The 24635-nt window shown below is 40.0% G+C and overlaps 2 protein-coding genes across 10 annotated transcripts in view; one reads left to right on the forward strand and one right to left on the reverse strand.

The window, feature by feature from the left end:
• DNAJA4 (DnaJ heat shock protein family (Hsp40) member A4) overlaps positions 1 to 24635 on the forward strand; it is a 73607-nt gene that overhangs the window by 33322 nt on the left and 15650 nt on the right. The window lies entirely within an intron of this gene.
• Positions 1 to 24635, reverse strand: part of ACSBG1 (acyl-CoA synthetase bubblegum family member 1) — a 41166-nt gene that overhangs the window by 6547 nt on the left and 9984 nt on the right. For 7 of the 9 annotated variants that reach the window (XM_053988527.1, XM_053988526.1, XM_053988522.1 and 4 more), the window contains exons 4-11: positions 18316 to 18398; positions 9870 to 10087; positions 9133 to 9221; positions 8225 to 8345; positions 6044 to 6124; positions 3451 to 3600; positions 900 to 1076; positions 207 to 388 (exon numbers count right to left, since the gene is read on the reverse strand). In XM_053988527.1, coding sequence (XP_053844502.1) covers positions 207 to 388; positions 900 to 1076; positions 3451 to 3600; positions 6044 to 6124; positions 8225 to 8345; positions 9133 to 9221; positions 9870 to 10087; positions 18316 to 18398 — 1101 coding nt within the window. Of the gene's footprint in view, positions 1 to 206; positions 389 to 899; positions 1077 to 3450; positions 3601 to 6043; positions 6125 to 8224; positions 8346 to 9132; positions 9222 to 9869; positions 10088 to 15273; positions 15422 to 18315; positions 18399 to 20429; positions 20697 to 24635 lie in introns of those variants that run through there. The other 2 variants (XM_053988529.1, XM_053988528.1) reach the window with 2 other exon arrangements.

Genomic DNA, 24635 nt, shown 5'->3' on the forward strand with positions numbered 1-24635 from the left:
TGCATAAGAAATTTCCCCCACTTCATTGTAAAATAATTAATATCAACAATAATTTATAACTTCACCCTCCCCCCTGCACTATATTTGCTGTGCTGCCAAGCCAGATTTTACCCACTTACACAAAGAGTCTCACGAGGCTTCATGGTTTATTATAAGCAAATTGCTACTCTCAGGTTGCTGGAAATCTCACTCATTGTACTACACACCTGTTTGAGCCATTCAGGTTCTTCTCTAAGCTAAGTGACATAGCCCAGGAAAGCATTTTCTTTTTCATAAATCCTGACTGAGCAGAAGCATCCTTTAACTTCTCCATGATTTTCTCCCATACTCGGGGAACTCCCATGTGAGATGTTGGCTGCACTTCTTTTAGTGTGTTGATCAAGCTGCCCTGTTATAATGAAAAAATTTCAACAAAAGGCACACAGCAGAGATAAAGAGTTTTGGTGAAGTAAAGCCTGAATGTTTCATTCTGTAGACCATCACTAAATATGCAGAACATACAGAAGGGCTGCTGAGCCCACTTCAGTCACCCATATGCACTAATATGTGTCAGGTCTGACACACTGGGGGAGGTATGTACACAAGGAGGAAAAACACACATGGTTAGTTCCTCCAGCCTCCCTTTTCTCCAAAAACTGCTTACACTTATTTTGCCTTAAAAGAACCTTATGGATATGAATTATATATTTTAATTAGAATCTAGAGCATTGGATCACAAACACAATGAGCTTTATTTTTCCATAATTCTTACAATAATGGACTCTCAATCTTCATCCTACAACTTTTTAAATATCATATTCTCTCCCTCTACAACTTTTTAAATATCATATTCTCTCCTTGGGATGTTTTCTAAGAGAAAGAAGTGCAATCTTAATTAGATGCAATGCAAGACAAGGTACCTTCAGAGCATCTGGCTCAGCAAAGTAAACTTGCTCTCCCCATTTGATTCCAGTCCACAGGTCATAGATCTGTGCAGCTATGTGGCTGAGTGGGAGATAACTGACTATAGATTCCTGCTGGACCTCTGCAGGTTGCATACCTCCTGCTCTGCTGCAATGGGCTGATGTCCAAGTTATCTGTTTAAATAAATAATACAACACGTTAGGTACGGTTTGGATTTTGGTTAGGGCTTTTCTCCTTTCTTCCTCTTAACACAAACTTGTTATCCTCTTGCTATGCTAATGAAACTGTGGAAAATCTGTGCTCACAGAAAGACATTGCAATACTGACCACACACCAGCCTGTCAGTTCCCTGGGGACACTGCCAAAAGCCAGATTACCTCTGCAGCAATACAGAAGAGCAGATAACATAAGTAAATACAGCATCTGTGCAGCCTGACTGGGCTGTGAACACTAGCAGCTCCCCATGCCCTAGTGACACACTCAGCCAGGCAGCCATGGGCTGGATGGACGAGAAACAAATTGATCTGTCCCTTCCTTTCCAACTCTCCAGCTCTGCAGGCTTTCTATTAAACTGGTGCCTTCCACCAGTGCTGTACCTGCAAGTTAGAAAAGGAACAATAAATACTCAGTGATCAGTGAGCTCAAAGGACAATTAGTATCAGCCACAAGTTCATTGCCTGGTACTGATCATCCCCTGGCTAAGCACTCAGGAGGAAGATAGCAGCTGCACTCTATTCCTCTGGAAGCCTCTGGGATATTCACTGCAGTGGTTCCCAAGTGACACATACACACCCCGCCTCTCATGAGAGGTAGCACATACATGAATAGTTTTGAAGTTGTGTTGCTTGACTTCTTAGTGAACCTGGATGAGGTTTCCCCCTCCTTCTTCCTATTTCCCACTTTATCTCAGAAGATGCAGTTCAAGGATGCTAAATATGCATATCTTCATCATCAGAACATAGCATATGGAAGACACATAAATATATGTCATGTGATGGTGTGAGAGACAATGGAGAAGATATATATGCACAAAAATAAAAACCAGAACAAACAACACCCCCCCAAAAAAAACCCCAAGCAAACCAGAAAACCCCAAGCAACAAAAAGAAACAGCTCTTTCTCAGAGTCTGTAATCTAAAGTGGGTAGTGCAGGATACAGAAATAAGAGTATTCAAGCTAACAGAGTAAAGGCATAAACCACATGTATTCCTGTCATCAGAGCACATTCCTATGTAATAAATTAGAAAGTACAAGTGTAGGCTTGGCCTAAGGAAATAGAGATTCTCAAGAGAGTGTTTTAAGGAGCAGCATGCTACCAGGCCAGGCCATCCAAGTTTAGGTGGCAGCACTGGGCAAGCAGCTATGGGAGACTCACACAGAAGGAAGAACAGGATGTCTTTAAGATGTGCCTGCATTCATTGCTTTTGCTTCAAGCTTCATAGCACACAGGCATACTCACAGCAGATCTGTGAGGGTCATGTGGGACTGATTCAGCACTGGTTTTGCTCATGAACAGTGGCAAACATCTTTGACTAAAGAAGGCAGCAGCAGAGCTGCAGGCATGGCATGCTTTCCACTGTTTGTCAACATAAAAATAGCCTGTTTGTGATCAGCAGCCAAGAATAGTTTGGCAGCTGGCATGGAAATGACACCAGACTCCTTTGATATAAAAGAGCATAGATTTGTAACACCAAATCAGTCTTTTTGTCTCCCAAGTTCATTATGTTCTGCTTCCAAGTACTAGTGCACTAATTCCTTACATTTTGGCGAGTTGCTGTTTTCACATTGTCCATGTCCGCAGTAATTTCTGCTTTAAGTGGTGATGCCTCAACTTAGACCATCCCTTTACACAGATTCTCTATGTAGTCAGAAAGGCTCCCTACCACCTTCCACTCCTGCTCAGCCACGTATCTTTCCAAGCAAACCTCTGTGGAAAGTCCTTTTAGCAAACAACTTTGCTTTTGTCTATAACTGGAAATTTTCTGTTTGCAACAACACAGGTAGGGTTACTGTCAGCACCAGCACTGAGCACTAGAGCTGTATTATCCTCCAGTGACACACACAGAAACCTGCACACAAGTCCAGGAACAAAAGGCACCAAAGTAAAAAATCCACACATCCACCCCCAATTTTAATAAAATCTGCAAAAGCAGTCCATCAGGCTGTTTTGGTAGTAGCTGGCTGATGTATATGATTTGTTCATTTCACAATGACCTATGACATCACTTGAGAAATTTTATGGCAATCTGTGAATTATATTTATGAATTCATGCATTAAATCTTACAAGAAATACAGTGAATAAAAATTTCGTTTTCATAAAGAACTGTTCAACTTTGTGAAGGGCTGCTTGAATGGAGTTTCATTCTTTACCTTGTTTGTACTTTACCAGAAACAGCTGACTGCACTTTGCTTTGCAGTACACTATCCACGCTGTAAAAGCAAAAGCATTTCAGGGCTCTAGGATCTACCAGCCACTTCAAACCACAGCAATAAATATCCCCACACTTTGCTGTTTCTCTGCTACAGGAGGAACCTAAAGTGCCTACGTTGTCATGACTCAGCATGGCTCCTTTTGGCTTCCCAGTTGTTCCGGAGGTGTAGATCAGAACACAGCACTGATTTGGCTTTTGGGAGTTAATAATGTCATCCAAAGTACTGTCAGAGACGTCATCTCCCAGCTCCAGAAACTCTTCCATCTAGAACATGGAACAGAAAATACAGGATACCAAATGGCTTCCTACAAATTTACACGGTACTGCATCTCTCCTGTCCCAAAAATGGTAGAACATTTCAGTGCCTTGTTCTGAACACTTGTCCAAGGCAAGTTTCCCCAGACCTTGGCTATGGAAGAAATACAGTGATTCTATCTTAGAGCTTAATGTGTGAATTGCAAACAGACTATCTAAAATTCTGCTGTCATGAGTCTTTTCAATGTCTAAGAAGGAAGAGTAATACTGTTCCTTCTCCAGCGTGGATACTATGGAGGCTAAAACTCTGTTACATTCTCACACTGTAAGAATGATTTTGAGTATTATTTAAAGGAATCTGGATGCATCATTTTTAAGAGTACACTTGTGACAGCTCATCTATAATTCATTGTACAGTATATAAATATAATTATAAAGCAATTGAACAAAAGCTTCTTTGCAAAAGCATCATTATCTAGATGTGTGAATGTTTGCCCAAATGATGTGCTCTTTTATAGGAAATAGCATATGATGATGCTGGTCACAACTTCCATTCAAATTTGGCTCATTCTAGAATGAGATAAAACTTTCACAACACTGGGCTTTTGTGCCACACAAATTGGCCTAGAAGAATCCTGAACCTGCTCCTCTGTGTTACATGGGTTGCTCCCCAATACTTCTGTTGCACACCCCTGATGTGCTGGTAAGTGTAACATTGCTTGCGATGCTAATTGGAAACTGGAGTATCACAGAATTTTTAAAGAAAATTGATAACCAAATGGTCAGTTTCCCATGGCAATCATGTGATTCATACTGTGCCACAGTAGTCTAATATTTAAATGCAAGGTGCAGCACCTTCATTTTCCAGCAATTTCTTGGAGCTACATCTAAGACCACAAAGCAGCAATAGGGATGATAAGAAAAACAGGTAAAAAAGGAGAGCCTCTACTTGAGGGTAGTTCATTTCTTCTTTCAAACATCTGGCATTGCCACTGTGCTACTAAGATCACAATAGTCAGCATCTGTGGCACCTTAACCTCCTTTTCTTGGGTGTCAAGGCTGTCCCAAGGATTATTCATCAGTTCTATACTTTCTTCCAACAAACCACATCTCTGAAAAGAGAGGCGCTGCACAGCTCTGTAGCAAGTCAGGGATTTGTCACATTCTATTGCTTCCCCACAGAATGTGGCTGCATCAATTTCACAAGCTCCTGGAAAGCCTGGTGGTGTGAAGGATGTAATTGTTTGTACGTCACTAAGCAGCTGTTCCTGCTTTCCTGACCATACTGTATTCTCACAGTGGAATGCACTGATCACTGAGAATCTGTTGCACAGGCTTTGTTTACTGAACAGCACCTGCAACAGATGGTGCTGCCATTCCAGCATGTGTGGAAGGTACAGAAACAGCCACACCACACTCCTGACTCTGCATTTGCCTTCTGGAAACACGCACTGCTCAGCCAGCTCTGCCCCTGCCACCGCTCATCACATGGCACAAATCCCTTTCATCAAGCACCGCGTGGGCTGGTGGTTTGCTCTGCACCACACCTCAGCAACAATCACTTCTGCCTCTGGGGATCCGATCTCTAATTTTTCCTTTAGATGACATAAACGATGGCATCTGTCAGACACTCACAGCTACCCTGCTCCTCTGAGAAAATGTCCAACGTGATGCCTGAACACTGAACCAGTGTTTAAAAATACAGCAATTCTCACACATTTAGATTTCAGTAAGTGCAAGTTGTTCAAGAATTAAATGCTAGCACCTAATCTTTTTTTAAACAGTAGGATCATCTTTGTAGAAACATTTTTATTGTACAAGATGCAAGGCATGCTCTATACCAGTATGTGTAGTATTGGAACAATAACAGTTTATTATTAAGTTATATGCAAGACATTAAAAAAAAGGCACAGAAGACTTTTTTCTTATCAAAATTGCAAGTATTTTAAAATATTTCTATGCTGTTCACTGTTCATTATATTTTTATATACTGAATACATTATATTTCTCTTCAATATATTTTTTCAACAGCTGAGGTTTTTCAGCCTAAAATCTGATCTGTAGTGCAGTTAGAATACTGGGTTTTTAAAAAAATTACTGAACTCACAGGCACCAGGGAGCAACTTTTTTTTTAACCATTTGAGAGTACACATTCCCACCTAAAACCTACAGGTGTTTTGATAACCCAGTCAAGTTAAAAATTAGGAAGACACGAGACAGACAGTAAAGCAAGGTAGCTCTTTTCTTAAATATGAAGTATCAAAGGTAAATTGAACGGAAAAAGCGGAAAAAGCTTTTGAACGTGTTTGCTGGAACACAGCAATGCCTTCTAAATGGTAGATAATCAGAGTAGAAATTGATCAAATAAATAATAGCCCACATATTAACTGGTAATACATGCATATAACCCCATGCATTATTTGGTTATGCCTCTGTTCTAGTGTTCACTCACCGTGTACAAATTTGGATGTCTCTCTGCAATGGAGTCCTTATATAGCACCACAGCCTTCAGGTGGGGCAATCGATTCCAGATCTGTTGCATTTTTTAAAACAAAGCTATTTATTATTCATGTCTTGTGTGGGCTTTTATCCACTCTAATGCTGCCAAAACTGTAATGGGTTGACAGGCACAAAAACCTCCCATTTCCTTTCACTTCCAAACTCATTTCACTTCTCCCCTAAACTCATCACCAGCCAGCTCAACTAGAGGCGGGGGGAAGGAGGAGGGAACTACATAGTCTACACAGACTACACAGTCTGCTCCAGGAAATCCAGTTTCAGTCAAAAGGTTTAAAAAATGAAAAATACACCAGACATGGCTCCTCAGCATCCTTTCTCATAATGCACAAAAAGGCACATAAAGGAATAGTGCAGGTCAAGCTAGAAGCTGACCCAGGCCTGCAATTACCAATAAAGTCCCTTAGCAAAAACCATAACAGTTCAAGTGCTAAAAAAAGTTCAACTTCCTTAAGGAAAAAATCAAAGGAAGCTGTTTGCACATTTTAAGGATAAATAAAAATATAAAGCTGCAGGCTTACAGGCAGATAGCAGTGGCTGCTGCTGTCAGCAGCTCTTTGTGTGCTTTGCATGGCCTACAGGAAGCATTGATTTCACTGAATTCTGTGAGAGCCCATGCCTCACAGACACCTTTCAATTCATCACATTTGGAACTGAATTTTGCCAATACAAAAGCAGTGCCTTGATGGTAGCCAGTATGTACATATTATTAGAAGGATAGCAATTGATACGATATTATTTCAGTCTTGGGTTCCAGAAAAAAAGTTTAAAAAAAACCCTCTGCTGGATAAAGCAGAGCTGGCCAGAGCTCTCTTTTTCTACATAATGTGTGTGAACCAAACTCCTCAAGTTGTTCCATTTGGATTCTTCTCTCCTGTTCACAATAGCATAGCCTGGTATATGACGCTGCAAGAAGGCTTATCTGACTGTGTGTTTTTATAGAACACTTACAAAAATCTCTCTTCCTCCATATTGCCTATAAAACACAACTACGAAATATAAAGTAATTAATGAACAAGTTATATTAAATACATTTGAAAAAAACCACTGCATATTTTCTCTCTTGTTCCATCATGGAGGGCCCTCCTGCTTCAGCAAACTGTGCCATTTTGTGCAAGTTTGATGAGTCCACAGGCCACCCTCAACATCTGACAGACACACAAACCCTCCCAAGAGCTGCCTGTGCTCCTCTCCCAAGTCACCTTGCCATCAGATTGGTCTTTCCATCTGGCACTGTTGCTGAAAGGCAGGCCCAGCTGCCCAAGAGTGCTGGCAAAATTGAGACTGTTCACTTAAGAAGGCTCCTGCTGTCTCACTAAGCTCTGTCTCATGTTAACCATGTGTCGCTGTCGAGCAGGACGGGAACAGAGAACTCCAGATCAGAAGGCAAAGAAAATGAGCTCTGATTTATTTCAAATATACCGCTCTAGATATAGAGGACATCGAGAAGCCTAATTTCATTGGTCTTAGAGTAAAAACATGTCACACCATTGGTGTGCAGTGAATGACGCACAGTGGCAGAGCATATCTATAAACAATGTGAATAACAAGATAGATTAGAGAATTATTTACATTCTTTCCCAACTGTTTCCCAGGCTCTTGCCTGGTTAGAAAACCTTTCTCTTTCTCTCTGACTGAGCTGAGAATATCCACAACCATGATGCTACCAAAGTGCAGTAAACTCAAGAGCCTTAATGGCTGATATTATAAGCAGGAAATGATACCTTGGAAAGAGAAAATTCTGAACACTGACATCCTTAATATTTAAATGGCAGACCTTTACAAACTTGCATCAGCATAATCTCTTCCATTCAAGTGGACTGTGCTTTTCCATACAGAATCAGGTGGTGACAGTAAAAACATGGGATCAAAATGTGGGTTTTTTCAGGTAAGCCTGCAGTGAACCATCCAGTGAGTTCTCTGCTGGAGCCAGAGACACTGCAGAGGGTCAGAGCCACCCATGAGCTCTGACACCAGATACCAGATTTCTGAGTAACAACACACACTTCACAAAGAAAGATTTCATGATACAGAGAGTGTACATGGTATTTGGGACCAACGCAGCATTGAGAAATGAAAAATTGTGGCTTTCAGTAATCATTCAGCCACCTTGTACCTGCATTATCTTGTCCAGCTGTTTCTGATTTTCCACAACCATGATATCAGTCTTGCTGTCATGGGCAATGTAGTGACAGGCCTCTGGAGAATTAGTTGTATATATTCCTGTGACAATTCCTCTGCATCAAAAAATTTATATATGTAAGAACATACATTTATATGCATACACACACATATACATGCATGTAGTATCAAAAGAGAGTAATAATCAAAGATCAGATGAAACCTCAAGGGGTATGAAGGTGTGGAAGCAAACAGCAGGACAGCTCTAATGTTTGTTTCACATATTCAGATATACATGAATCTCTGATTTATGCACATTGCAAAAACTAATCTCTAATTCAGTAGAAGATGCTAGGACTCAATGTTTTAATTCACTTAAGGTTACACAGGAGGTAGCTCAGGAAGTGGTAAAAAAATCCTCACTTATGTCCTCTTTTTGTTTAAGCTGTGCACAGATACCAATTTGGATTTTACTGGTACAGAGCAGCTTAAGAAGTAAAATCCAAATTAGCAGGTATCAGGACAGAAGAAATCAGGGTAGTTAATATCCATATGATACTTCATCTGCTTGAATATATCTTACTGCAGATATCATTAATATTGTATTATTATCATTAACATAAAACTGTGATTCTCATCTATTTCCCACATCTTCCATTGATAAGATCCTGTACAAGAGCTTCTGTGTGACTGTCATGCTTAAGCCCATGGCAAACAGGATGCATTTATGAGTGTCTGAACTATTTGGGATATAAGACACTAGCAGGTTGCTGAAAGTGCCAATCAGTAGCAACACGACCTCCAAAATATGACACAAAATACTGACCTGATACATTCCCACACCTAGCAAAATAGAAGTTCCCAAATCTCCCTCAAAAATTAACCCCACCAAAGAGATCTTACCCAGCAAAAATAGCTCCAACAGCTGAGATGAACCATTCTGGAGAATTAAATCCAAGGATTGCTACACTATGGAATCGTTCAAGACCAAGCTTAAAAATAATATATATATAAGATTACATAATATAGGCCCACTGGAGAGAAACACAAACACAAATATAAACCATGAGAACTTTTGATTTATTATTACAGTACTGACAAGGCATGTGAAGGCATGTTTTGGTATCCATAGCAAACCTGGTGTTTATCAGCAATTAACAGGATGTGAATTTTCCACTGCCTTCTCCTGTCTGCTTGAACTCTGCTGTCCAGAAAGGCCCAAGACCCAGAATACTTCAATATGAACAAGAGCATAATGAGTACTAATATTACCCTATACTTAGAATGTTTTAAAGATTGACTTTGTCTCACCAAATTCATGATAGTAGTTTCCCCCTATTTTTCTTTTTGGATCTTAAGGCCACTGAGCTCTTCTGAACTCTGCACCCATGTCCCAGAGACACAGTGCAACACAGCAGCTCCTCACTTGCAGTCAAGGTTCCCTGACAGCAGTGTTACATCTGACCAAAAGTCATTTTCATCATTATCATTTCAATAAAGAATATGACTATTGATCTTCAAGTAATGCAAAAAAACCCTCTTATATATTGTGGGGGTTGGGGTTTTTTTATTAATTTGTTTTTTGGGTTTTTAAAGGACACAAAAGGACTACAGGCATTGGTTTTGTTTCCTGTACCTACCTTCAAGAAGCTCTTGGCTGCTTTCCTAGAGAGGCAATAATATTCTGAAAAAGTTATTTTCTCCCATTTTCCATTCTTTTTGCTGGCCAAAGCATTAAGGGATCCATATTTTTCCAGGCTCTCCTTGAACATCTGATGAACTGTTATGGGAGTCTGTGGACATGAGTTATCTATTCTCAGCCTGACTCTGCCATCAGCAAAAGAAGTCCACAGAGACTCTGGAAGGTAAAGCACCATTATCAAGGTAATCTGCAATTGAAAAATACCATGTCACTGTGTACCAGAAGACAAGAGGATTGAATAAAGACCACAGGACTAAGCAGAACTCTGGCACTTCCCAGCTTTGGAGAGAAGGGCTTTCCAATTTTCTTATTATCAAATATACCATGTAGAAAGAGAAATCCTTATTTCTTGTACTTTGTTCTGCATCTTGAATTAAAGTGCCATACAGAATTATGTGGATGATCTGTGTGTTGCAGGCACCCCCCCAGTTCCAGAAGAATCTGTTTGCCTGTGCTCAGCTCTGGAATAGCTGGTGAATCAGAAGACTAAAGAGATCCAAAAGATATGAAACCTCCACCCCTGTTCAGTATCCAAGCTCCTTTTGCGTGTTCTAACTCTTCCCTCCCTCCTGTCCCTCCAGCTATTCTCCCTCATCCTGTCCCTGTTCCTCACTACTTCCCACAGCTTTTCCCTTGGCCATCTGCCCCATGCTCTAATGTGTCCATTCCACTCACTCCTGCCTTGCCCTGGTTCCATGGTTCCATTTTTCATCTTCTGTTCTTGTCTTCCTCACCCTGTATTTATACCATCCACTTTTTTCTCCCTGTATTTTTTCTCCCCTCCTTTGACAGGACAAAGATGCAGAGCACCAACAAATGTCACTTGGCTCTCACCACTGGTGCCAAGGACTGGGACAGTCCCTGGCACTCACAAGAAATGTCTGCCTCAGACTGTCCTTGGCTCTTGCAGCCCCTACAAGAGGCTGAGTATGAATATGCTCCATAGAGGATCTAGGGGTTATAAGGTGGAAAAATTCAGGTGAATTCTCACAGGGAAAGCACAAACCCTCCCACAACTCCTCCATCAAACAGTTCCCATACTTATGAACAAAACAGTACAAGAACATTTTTTAAGATTTTTTTGTTTCCTTAGATGTACTTTCATAAACGAACCAATATTTTTAGCATATGCATAAAAATTGATATATTCTACAGTGAGCTGGTGAAAAAAATTCAGACCAAAGTGCCTGGGTTCGTCAGAATTCAGAGTAAGAGAAAACAGTACGTTTTGTAATTCCTAATACAAGTTAATAGGCATAATTCTATTTTACTACACCTATGGAAAGCAAAACCTGTAAAGCAAGCTCAGTTAGTATCTGTGCTGTTTCCTGCTACCTCAGCGGCTGAAAAAAAGCAGTTTTGGAGTGTTCAAAAGTACTACATGCATCACACCCCTCTCCAATGCTATTCTAGCTGCTTCAGAGGTCTGGGAACTGCCTCTCTGAGCACTTGTGGCAATACAGGAACACATTAGCCATAGCTGGATCCACACCAGTGCTTTAGAACACACTTGCAGCCTGCATCAAGAGCCAGAGGCACAGCAAACTACTGTAAGCTCACAAACATTTCATTCCATTCCTGCTCCTGGCTGGCCGATTTGCATTGTTCTCCTGACAAACAGAAGGTGCTAATGACAATAATAAGTACAAATAAAGCTGCTTTATCTCCATGCCTTCTTTTTTTCATGTGTAAATGGCACATAATGATTTTCAAAACATAGCTGTGCTTAGGTCAGTGGAGAAAGGGCATGATAAATCCAGACAGTTTAGAAACAAATAGCTGTGAAGGAGTTCAGGTAGGAGACAGACTTTATCAAAGTGTAAGCAGTAGCACCCAATAAATACTTTACGAGTTGAGAAGGCAAAGCAGCTGTTTCTGCACTTAACCCCAGTGCAGGTGTGAAAAGGATGAGAGGTAAGACCTGTCAGAGACAGAAGCTATCGTTAATACAAATGTTTATTTTACGCAGTGACACACCAAAGCCCAGATGAAAAATTATATATATAGATGTTCTGGTTGGCTTCCAAAGCAAAGGTATCAGGGATTGCAGGTGTGCTTGGACACAGATAGGTGACTGCTCTGTTCAAAACAACATCATACCATACAGAGCTAAAATGCAACATTCTGGTGAATATATTAAAAACATTCCTGAATAAAGAGTACCTCTCTTGAAGGAAACAGAAAATATTAGCAAAATTCCTACAATAACATAACTTGCATTAATAGTGTCTTTTCACTTCAAATGTGCAGCAGATAACAGCACTGCTCCCAGAGAATAATGAAAATCAATCAAATCCCTAAAATATCTATACATAGAAACCAAAAATGTACTTGAAAACTGGGTTTCCTTTTGTTTCCCTTATGCAGGTTTTTCTGCTGTTATAAAGGCATCTTTGCTTCATATCAAAGACAAGGAACAGAATCACTTTCAGAGACTCTGTGCATCACCTTAATAATACTCAAGATACAGCACAAACAAAGACCTGAATGCCCATTCAGTGTCTGCTTTTGCATGTATTTGCAGGTAGAACTTAAAACAGTTCTGAAATCTCAATAAGCCAAATAATTCTAAAAATCTAATTAGTCTGTGCCCAGAGTTAGTAAAAACAATGGAACATGAACAATATATTCTTCTGTCAGTTTGCAGAGGGATTTTGAGCAGAGGGCTCATTCTTTGCAGAAAGTGCCTGGGGAGGAATGCCTGGCTAAATACTAAATGCAATAATTATAAATGTTGGGAGAAGCAAAACAGGTGTTCTACCTCAGGAGCATCTGAAAGTTAAACTGCAATGTCCAGGCTGGAAATGAACTCAGTACCTTCTGAAACCAACGCGGAGATCAGAATAAAACCCCTCAATATACACTCAGTATTGGTACATTATACAACTGTAGCTTTACAAGGAAAAAACCCAGCACTCCAGCTCAAAATGATGCCACTGAAAGTCTTCTGTAATGCAACCAAAGAGTAGTTGTTCCTTTCCTCTTTCTTCCACTAACTCCTGCTACCTGCATTATACTTCATACTCAAAATGCTTTTCCATCCACTACTATGTGACCTTGGCTCACGTCCTTCATATGAATTCTGAGGGTCAGAGATGTTGCAAAAAGATTTCTGCTTAAAGAAGGCTATATTGTCAGATAAAACAAGAAGAGCAGAGATTTTATTCAGGTAATAAAATCTGGACTGTCACTGTTTGAGGCTCTGGAAGGACATTTTTTCCCCTATGTCATTCTCCTCCAAGACAAAAAACTCCATGATCAGACTTCATTTTCCATATTTCACTGCCTTCCCTGCTGAAGGCAGGGACGGCTCAGGGTAGTCGCATTCGTAAGTTATAACAGGATCATTGTAATGCAGCCTGTCTTGGGAACTGTTCTAAGAAGAGCTGATCTAAATACCTAGGATTTTACATGGGCAGTTTCCCCACCAAGATGGGAACTAAAGTGTAAATTTTCAACAAGAAACTTAACAGGAGGAAAAAAGAGTAGTTAAGAACCCCTTAAAAGACACACTTGTAGTTTTCAACTGATCTTTTACAATACAATCCTAAACTTATGAACCATTTACATGTGAATACTGTGTTATAAAAGTACATTTGTCATTCAGATATTTTCTACCAAGTTTGAAATTATACACAACATAGAACACATTACACATTTTGTAATTTTAAAAACAGCCAGTTTATTCCTTCCACCATGTAAAATGGTAAATTCTGACATGGTGCAAGCCCAGATATGAAAAATTACTTTAAACAGACCAACAAATAACGTTTGTTTTTTTTTTTCCCATGTATAATCAGTCTGGCTGAAACTGCTGGACCTCTGGGATACATGAAGGATCAAGAGAAATCAAGAGAAATACACTATTCCTACAGTTTAAAGCTAATATCATTAGTGAAACCTTCTCTCTGTTCACTACCTGACCTGCAAGTATTCTGGTGACTGCCAGAAAGGATTTGAGAATGTAAATGAATTCAGATGTTTATGGAAGAACAGCTCTGAGAGTCATACAAAATGCAAAAGACCCAAGGTCACCTTTCAGACAGATAAATAGACAGGCTGATTGTGGAATGGCCCTGCTGCATGAGCTGAGCAACTCCAAGTGATATTCCATAGATATGCCCTGCGAAGCAAGAAGTAAACCAGTAATTTAACTTCTGCTTGAAAATGAATCAGAATTAACTCACAAAACAGAGTCTTGATTATATGCCAGATGCTGCAAAACATCACTCTGCCCTAATGACGAGGGAAGGAATTCAGCTCTCTGCTGGAGGCATTCCTGTCAGTCATCATCCAAGATTCCACAGCTATGACGCCATCACATTCTGCTGACAACAGAAATACACCATTCCTCCTCTCACCCACTATTTTTCACTTTTCTTCAAGATGTCTGTGACCCTGAAATATTAACTTCATTTTAGTAAGAGCTGGAGCTGAATACACACTGTTTGGAGTCTGCGAGCTTGGTATCTGTGTCAAACTTATCCTTGTGCCAATAAACAGATTAAACAAAGGTACAGAACTTTGGAATTTCAAGTGAACCTGAAAGTCTCGGCCAGCCTAATCACATAGTGATTCTTCTAATAAAACACACAAACCAGCTCCTGTGGCTTGCCTTGCCACAGCTGGGGGAGAAGAAGAGTTTTCTGCTATATTACCAGTTTTCCACAAGAAACAAATTATTTTACCCTCTCTAACAGAAAAGACAATAAATAGAGGAAATATTTTTCAATTAGCCAAAACACACAAAAATATTTCAATTAATGGAAACATCTACTTTTTTCCACTGCAGGAAAAGGGAACAATTATTAATTACAATAAAACATACTGCTCTTCACATCAGTAAACCCCTACAGTGTGGACCAGAGAATTACGATACCCTCCAAGGAATGCCTCCACGAGCTGACGTGGAGGGAGTGGTGCACCAGGACAAGTATAAAATAAGCTTCATAACAACACTGACGCTTCTAAACCTGATTACGATGCGCCAAAATGAAAGTGTGTGGAGGGTGTAATCAGGAGGAAACATCACTACAGAAACATTGCCCAGGCATGCAGGAATGGAAAGTCAAAACTCGGAATTGAAATTGGTGAGTAATGTGAAAAGTCACAAGAAGTGCTTTTACAGGTACAGTGGCAACCAGAGGGAGAACCAGTGATATTGTGGGCAACTCACTGACACAAGACATGCAAAGGGCTGATGCTCTCAGTGCCTTCTTCACCTTGGTATTTACTGGCAAGGTCAGGCTTCCTGAGCTTCCATGCCTAGTGGAAGGTTAGATGTTTTACCTACAGCAGCAAAACATCAAAGTAGGGACCACTTACACAAATTGGACACATACAAAAGAGCTGATGGGACCAGATGGGTTCCTTCAGAGTGGATGCTGAGAAACCAGGTCAAAGCCATCCCAAGGCTGCTCTCTGTCATCTTTGAGAAAGCACAGCAATCTGGTAAGGTCCCCATCACAAGAAAAAAGGCAAATGCCACACCTGTCTTCAAAGAGCAGAAGAAAGAGGATGCATAAAACTAAGGACCAATCAGCCTCACCTCAGTCCATGGAAATGCTATAGAACAAACCCTCCTAGAAGTAATTTTGAGCTATAAAATGGTGACTGAAACCAGCCAGAATGGGCACCCTTGACTTGGCCCTGGTAAATATAACGCACCTGCCTCCAAGATGAGTGACTAGCTCTGACATAGCGAGAGCAGCAGCACATTGCTTACTCTACCTTTAACAGGGTCTTTGACAACTTCTACATAGCCCAAGCATCCTTGGAAGGTTTGAACCAGCTGCAACCGGAGGAACAGGTAAATAAAACATTGACTGGATAAGTAGTCTTTAAGAACAGTGGTCAGCAATTCTAAGGCTTGTTAGCAGTCAATTCCAAGTGACATTCTTCAGGGGTTACTTGTGAGAATGACACTGTACAACGATGGCACTGCTGTCCTGGACAACAGAATGCACCCTCGCCAGCTTCAGTGAGCAAACTTGAGGAAGTGATTGACAGGACAAAAGGCAGGGAGGCCATCCGCTGGAAGAATGGGCTGACACAACCCAAAGCCAGCAGACCAAGGAAAGGGATTATTTCCCCCTACTCAGTGCCCCTGAGGCTGCCCCTGAGACAGTGTGCAAGAGAGAGATCCTGACAAGCAAACTGGCACAAGCCCAAAAAAGGGACTCCTTTTTTGGACTCCCAGGCAGTCAGGGGCCTGGAGCACACCATGTACAAGAATCCCTGCAGGAATTGTGTTTCTCCAGTCTGGAGAAGATAAAAAAATTAATCTACCTGCAGTGAAAGACTGAAGCAGGTATTACAAGGAAAACAGATTCTTCTCAGAGGCACACAGCAGAAGGACAAGAGGCAATTGACATGAGCTGCAGCAAGGAAAATTCTTGCTGGATCAAGAATTTCACAATGAAGGTGACTCAGCCTAAGAAGAGGTACTGAGAAGCTGTACAATTTCCCTGGAGGTTTTCAAAACTCAGCTGAACAAAGCCACAAGGCTTCCTACAGCAGAAAGACATCCTAGTTGCCCTCCAGTGCTCTTTTCTGACATAAATTATTTTGTTGATTCCATTAGTATAAAACCAGTATGGATGAGTTCTCTTCTAACTTCACACTGATTTTAAGTCAATATAATGCCTGCTGCCAACAGTAAGGGTACTCTGGATTTATATACACATTAGAAAACCCCAAATCTGGCCTGCTTCCACAGGAATGAGCTTCTATACGTTAGTAGAAAGGAATGGGGAAAAAATTCCAGAACAACCTGTGGTCCTCATTAGATAAATTTACTCCTGAGCTTGTAGAATGTATCAATTATAAAGTGAGGAAGTTAGTTCTGAACAACTAGAAGATATCAGAATCTCCTCCTCTTCTCTTTACATACAATGTAGACCTCCTGCAACCAGTCACTGAACTTCCTTCTCATGAAAGATCTTTTGGGAGGAGTTTTTGAAATTCAGCCCTCACTTCACCACTCAGCATGTGCATAGCAGTATGATGCTTCCAAGTTAAACACTGCTTCCCATTTCAATGGATAACAAGTAGTGCCACAGATTCCCAAAGTCAAGTAGAAGACAAAGTCTAACAAATTGTAAGCTCCTGATTCATCAACTAGAAACATATCTAAACACCAATAAAGGAACTGCTTAATTAAAATGGATAAGGTGTGACCTGTGTTTGCAGGAAAATTACGATGGAACAGCTGGAATGGCTTCTTCTCCTTAGCTCTTCACCTCACCTTCATGGCAGAGGCTGTGATCACCCCTGAGGAGCCACCCCTCAGGAGTGGCTGAATGACATGTGCATTCCTGCCTGAGCACTGCTTTACAGCCCAGCTTACTTCTCTAAACTGCAGCCAGCAGCAACCTCTGGGAGAGAAGCAGGTAGGCAGCTAAGAGCCTTAACCACTGTCCCAGACAAATTCTTAGGGAAATAGGTCAGAGCCTTCACAAGCACTCTGCAGAATCACAGTCTCAGTGACAATCTACATAGAGAACGTGTAGCTCAAACAGTACAAAAAGATACCCTGTAAGTTTGAAAAAAGGAGTTTGTTAACACCTTTATTCATCCACATTTATTTCCTGCTCACTGAAAGCATATACCTAACAGTTCACTTCTTGGGAAGAACTCTACTGGGTATCAAAGACCTGTCCACTGAAAAGTAACTATATATCCATACAGATAAATATTTATACACATGTATAAAGTCTGCACGCAAGATTCCTACATAGATCAGATAGCGATGTGCTCACTGCTTCAGTTTTCTCCTAGAACAAATATTTTGTTTAATTTAATGAGCACATTCAGATACCAGTAGCAGCCTCTCCAAGGCAACAGGGAACTCTCTTAGGGCTGCAAACCTTCCAAAGAACCTCAGAAAGTTCTGCTAGCAAACCTCCTTTAAGCCACATGGTAGCACATTCAGGCAAGCCATTCAGCACTGCAGCTGGATTAAATGACACCAGTGTGTACATGCTCTGATGCAACACAGAACTGACCAAGGCACAGATATTCCTTTAAAGCCTCCAGTCATTACACTGCACACCAAATCCTCCCCAGGTGACAGCTCGTGAGTAGGCTGTGATGCCAAAGGTAACACAACAATTTGTATGATTCTCAATAGGATCAAGCTATTTTTCATTTTTATCTAGTCATCATCTCAAATACAAACACTGGCAGAAACACATGCAAATTTGCAGACAACTCCTGAAAAATTTTCAGCTGCCCTGACTTCACTTCAGTTTAAATTTTGTCTTTCATTAACTGAGCCTTGAGAAATTGTCAGTCAAAACTTGCTAGAATAGACATAAAAATTACATTTAAAAAAAAAATTAAGAAGAGCTCAAACTTCCAAGGATCATCTTTTACATGCTCACCTGCTGGCTCTATGCCTTCACCCTGGGTCTCGTCCAAATGAGGCAGCAGTTCCCTGCAGACAGGCTGTGCATCTGTAAAGGTTCTAAAAGCAAATAGAACTATTAAGATGTTATCCAGGAGCACTAGCAGGACCTACCACGATCAACATACAAATATGCAAAATAGATATCAAAAGGTAAACAAAAACACAGCTCACAAGCACTTTGAAATCCTAAGAATGACATTCTTTATTTCACGCTTTTGGTTACAACATCATGGAATATATCAGATGAAGACACTAACTCTGAGCAAAGAGACCATGAACTGTACAAGTATGAATAATGAGTTACCAATCTTAACCCTGATCACATTCACACTGCTAATATAACAACACTTTGTAAATTGTCACTACTGATACCTGTTGAAGCTCTGAAGTCAGGGCTTTTTTTTTCAGGCCAGGAAGATAAGGCAATTTAGTTAATAATAATAATAATAATAATAATAATAATAATGAAGTTTCTAAAAAATGTCACCAACACAACAAATTATCATTAATACATGAAAGAAATTAACTTTTCCTAAAAGTAAACAGACCAAGTTTAAAGTACAAATACAAACGCTAACTCAAAAAGTCTGTAAGGTGACAGACTGCTAAGAATTCCATGTGCAAAATATCTACACAATAAGCATTTAGAAATTACGGAACATAGCAATGCACTACAGATTATTCAGGAATAGCAGCATAAAGACTTTTTAATTTAGCTAATTTCATTTCGTAGAACAAATGGTGGGAATCAGCAGCCTTTAGAGGCTAAGAAGAAGCTAGGATTTCCTTCATTCTTTCTCCATAGGTACAACAGAAGAGTCCTGAGTGAAGCTCAGGAAGTCCTTCCCCCTCCACAGTGTAACAAATTAACTCAAAATGTAGAAAAAGAAAGTTGAAACAATGCCCTTCACAGCTGTCAAATAAATAACCTCAAAGCAGTTTTTACACAGTGGTGACAGGGAGCAAACAGCAGGGCCAAACACTACATCAGGCACTATTTCCCATTTCATGTTAACAACCACACTTGAAAAATACTTATATATGTGGGACACTCCTATAATTTAGTATTGTTAGTCACAAAAGCCTTAACCAAGCTGTATCCCCTTTACAATAATGCAGCAGACCACGTAACTCTTCACCTCTCAGAAGTGACAACCACAGTTCTTTTCCTGCCTCACTCTTCCCCACAGGTCCCCTCAGAGCAGGGCACAGGTCACAAAAGCAGCTGAAGGAAAACAAGCAGTCATCACTAATCTTGCCTGTGAGGATATTTTCTCTCTTCTTAATGGCATAATGGCATAAAACATGAAAGGGCTTGTCTGAAAAGCAAAATGAGGATCTGAAAATAGTCACTGCCTTGGTGAAGGCAGATGCTGATGAGAAACTGAGTAATTTAAATATAGAAGGGGATTATCCTGCATTTTGAAAGGTAAGCCTGTGTTTGATATGTGGAAGAAATGGTGGCTTAATGAAGTGGGACTGCAAAGACAGAATGAAAGACCAGGAAGACCTATTTGGGAATAAAACAAAAAAAAACCCATCTGAAATAACTTAAGAACATATGTTTGTCTGCCATCTGAAACCACTTGATATAATTCTTGATTCTTTTCCTACTTTAAAGAAAAACTATATTTGATGTTTAGCAATCCAGTGGAACCTTTTCCTTTAACTATCTTGTGAATAATTAAACTTTTTATTATTTTACAAAACAAATAACCTGAAATCTTGGTCCAAAGATAACTGAAACTTTTTTGATGAAAACAAAGAGCAGAAAAGCCTTCTGAATAAAACAATTCTGATCAGTGATGTATCAGAGAAGCCTCATTTGATGATATTCAAAACTAATAAACATCATTAATGACATTTCCCAGATTAATATCTCTTTAGCTTGCTTTATTCTAACCTGTTGTAGGATACTGGTTCAGTTTACATTATATTCTCTTTATAGAAAAACAGCCAACCAACATTTGAACTTCTGGACTTCCTCTAGTAATGCTTCCATGTGCAAAAGTTCCACGAGGATCCCTACACATTCAGTATCTTTGTGAGTGTTACAGTTGGGAACTCTCCATGCAACATAGTTCTTACCTGTCCCCATGAATCAGGCAGCTCATCTGAGAGTGAGGTTTTTTGTCCTGAAAGTACAATTAAGAAATTTTCTCTTCCAACAACAATTTCTGTGTATATTCAGAACCACTGCTTCTGAGTGAAAGAATGTGGCTTTGATGACTCTACTTTAACCTTTGATTAGGAGTTATTCCTTTAAAAATTAAGTAAATATCCAAGAACGGTTATGGCATCTGGAATTGTTCAAGACTGAACTGAGCAGAATTTGGCGGGGCTGTCTGATCAAGAGCTTACTGAGCATAAATTGAAGCAAGGAGAAAAGGCACTGCAGAACCACAGCATGGTGCCAAGATGCCCCAGGAACACCAAAATGCTTCAGAGATATGGACTTTGGCTCTTAAATTTTTCATTAAGACTGAGGTTCTGCATTAAATTATTCAGTGTTACTAGTGCACGGCAAGCATCTTCCAAAATCCAACTACCAGTTTAAAGGTGGACTTTCTGCATCTGTTTTCTGCAAGTTTACAATTCCAAAGATAATAAGCAAAAACCTCTACAAATCACACAGAGCGAGAATTTAACAGTAGAGGTCACTTGAACAAGTCAATTAGGAAAACTGAGATAAAGTTCCAAAAGATTGACCAGCTAGAACTAACCAAAGCGCATTTCTGTACAACTCCATTAGCATGGGTGATTTTTGAATGACAGTATTTCCTGATGTAATTTGGGCTTTAATTTCAAGATACCACTCTAGCAAACATGACCTCATCTGCTGCCTGAATTCAACACACTGCTCTCACCTGAGAGGAAAGCACAGCTTATGCCAGCTGGCTTATCCAGAGGTCTGGGGCAAAGCCCACCACCGCCCTGTGCACCTTGGATGCTATTCCACACTGGTATGTTCTCACACAGCAGCTGAAAAGCAAGAATCTGAACATTCTCTATTAACAAAGGGATTAACAAAGGGAGAGCTTCCTTTCCCTCTGTATTTCCATGACTGTAACAGCTCTGGAGAGATTTATCTTTGCAACCCAGGAAGCAATGCATGTGTGAGGTAAAATAATGACTGATGTAACTGACAGCCCTTCCTGCTGGGTGTGAGTCACCAGAGGAGAAGCATCCAATCCAGATTTGCTTTCATAGCAACTACTGGTTTTATCTGAGTGTATTTGATACCAACCACTGAATACAGTATCACTTCTTATTGTAACTACAGAAACTAAATGCCACGGCTAAATCTCACTGCTTTTATCATTACAGAATGAGTGCTCTTTTGCTATCTGCACACTAGAAAAACTGTTTGTTCTGTTATCATAATGATGCTTAGTGATTAATGGCAAATCACTACTTACTGTGATACTAATTTCCATAGTTTTTGCTTGTTGTTTTAAGGGACTTTGGAATTAGCCTTCTCCTTCCACAGGCTCTGTTTCCTGTTCCGGCAATTAGAGTTTCTGCTTACACCTCATGCTCCAGGCTAGATACAGTCAGATATTTGCTGTCCTCTAAATTGTTTCCTCATAGTAAAATCTAGTGATAATACAAACAATAAAACTGAAGAGAATCTACAAAGTCAGTCTTTAATATGATAATAAACCGTTTTCTTCTTTGGAAAGAACATTTTACAGAAATTCACACTTGAATAAGCCTTACAGAATACACTGAGTGTCCTGCATAATTAGATTGTAGCTTTTCTCTCAAATTTAAAAACTATGAAATTTATGGTCTAGGATACATTTTGGCCTTGTTTCTGCAGAGTGATTTCTACTATCACAAACTGCACCAAGAGAATATGAACACTGTTATGTAGCCATCATATTATTATGAAATTTAAGGGGAACCTATTCATTAAACAGATTACGTATGGGAGCAAATAAAAAGACATCTCATTCTTTTGGTATTCCTGTTCCTTATCCTATTCCTGTTGTTCAACTCCTGTATTCTTGTCAATGTTAAGTTTTTACCAGTCAGCTCTCTACAGGGATTATCAAAAATTTAAAAGATCAACCTTTCTAGAGAGAGAGGCTTTCTATAAAGTTGCAAAAATAAGCAGTTTAACAAACAATTACATACATGAATTGTTAATACAGGACAAGGTATTCCTGTAGACAGAACTCATAACCCTCTACACACATATAGCAAGCCAAAGTACTTTTACATTTGGAAATCACATTCACAACTGCTCACAAAGAAGACTCAAAAAAACAATTTTTTTGCCATGAAACTAGTGGGTAGTTCAGACCACACACTCACTCAGAGCAATATTCTGAGCTTCCAGACCTGTGCTGTCAGATTCACAATGAAGATACCATCTCCTCCTCCCTTTCTTGGTATTCCTGTTGCAGAGGCTTCTTCACTACACAGATTCTCCACTCCCACCCTGCTCCTGGGTAGTGTTGTACCACATGTGAGATCACCATACAGCAAAATATTTTTATTAATTAATTAATTTAATTCTGGTTTAATGGATGAGACATGATGACTGTTGAAGATGCTGCATTCATTATCAGATAAGCTGAGGTTGTGATGCCTGTGTTTAGAAGAACAGCGTGTTCAAGGTGCAAAGCTCTGGCTGTGGTCAACCATGTTACTGCAGTTCAGGTCCACTTAACTTCCAAAGCTTTCGTTATAAAACTTGCACGATTGCATAATTTTTCTGCTTTTGTCCTTTCAAAATAAATTATCCTGCAGACCGTCTGCAACAGAGAACACAGCCAGTAGGGAGGGAATGCTCAGTTACAGTGTCTGTGGAATGCATACCATTTCTCTGTCCCTTCCATGATTTTTTCCAAAAAGCAATCCCATTCGGCTTCTCCTGGGGATGCTCTGACAGCACTGCTTCCAGATTCAGTGGCTCCCAGGAAGGCTCGGTGCTGTTCTACCCTCACTGTGATGATCCAAACCAGTGCAGCTCCTTCCTCTGCCTTGCTGCTCCTCCGAGCATATCACCGACAAGCTCACCCACCACCAGAGACTGCATTCATGTGGCAGTGGGCACGTTACTTCATACTTCTTACAATAAAGTCCCCACCTTTTAATTAAACTCCTTTCTCTGCTTGCCTTGCCCAAAGAAATATTTTGTAAGATACAGGTGTTTATCTTAGGGAGCAATGTGTGCAGATCCCCATTTGCACAAGTATTTTTTTCTCAAACACTTCTTTGTTGAACTGGCTTTCCTAACTATTAAATATTAATCCTATTTAATAAACACCAAAAAAAATAGGCTGAAGTGGAAAATGTGCCTTTTTCCAAGACAGAACTTCTTCATAATTTTTGATTTTATCTTTCACTGCCTGCTTTTCTTGAGGACAACTTAGTGAATTCCTTCTCTAAACTCCTGCAGCTTGGTGGCTTGATTATTTAAGGAATCCACTATAAAGTGGATGATAAAACATCCTTCTTCCAATCAAGTGTCCTTCTTGTGCTGTTTCAGTCTTGGTGACAAGTGTCCTAAATATTGATCTCTGTTCCAACACTGAGGAATTCCCCCCTCCAAGCTTTTGCTGCATGTTCTCCTGGCCAACCCAGCTATATACATTCCACCAGCCTTACTCTGCATTAGAGCTGCTTTGGGGAGTGTTTTGGGTCTACATCTGCACATTCTTAAGAATTTTTCATTGGGTGTCAGGTATTTTCAACAGCTCATTGGGGCATTTGAATTCAAGAGGGAATATTAAGTATTCATCTGCCAACTCTTCTGGCAGCAAAAAGCAATGGCTTAAATTACCTATGGGTAACCTCTGAAAACTGTAATGATTTTGGTATTTTGCCTAGAGACTTCTGAAAGTAATTATCTTCATCTGGATCTCATTCATGAGAAATCCTTTTCCAAATCCCCATGTATCCTACAAGAGACCAAAATACCAAATCCAGTATTTTAAAACAGAACTCTGGGGACAGACTGTAGAAATGAGCACAAGACAATAAATTCAGAATCACAGCTATGACCTAGAGTTCTAGACAAAGACAGTAAAGTCACTCTGACTTAAATCAGCATAGCACCACAGCTTTGATAGCTCAGCAGCTAAAGAGACTGGCACAGAAACAGCCAAGAAAATACTGTATCTCCAGAGACTGAGGTGCTGCCAACTGTTACCCAAGATGTTCTGAAGATGTTTTCTCATTTTTTATGACATAAGGGAAAAAAAACCCCACAGTAATGACACACCATATTAGTTCTTTAAACCCTAATTTTCTGTAATGTAACATTTTCCTATAATGAATAGA

This window comes from Vidua macroura, chromosome 12, assembly GCF_024509145.1.
Source record: "Vidua macroura isolate BioBank_ID:100142 chromosome 12, ASM2450914v1, whole genome shotgun sequence".
Classification (NCBI taxonomy): Eukaryota; Metazoa; Chordata; class Aves; order Passeriformes; family Viduidae; genus Vidua; species Vidua macroura.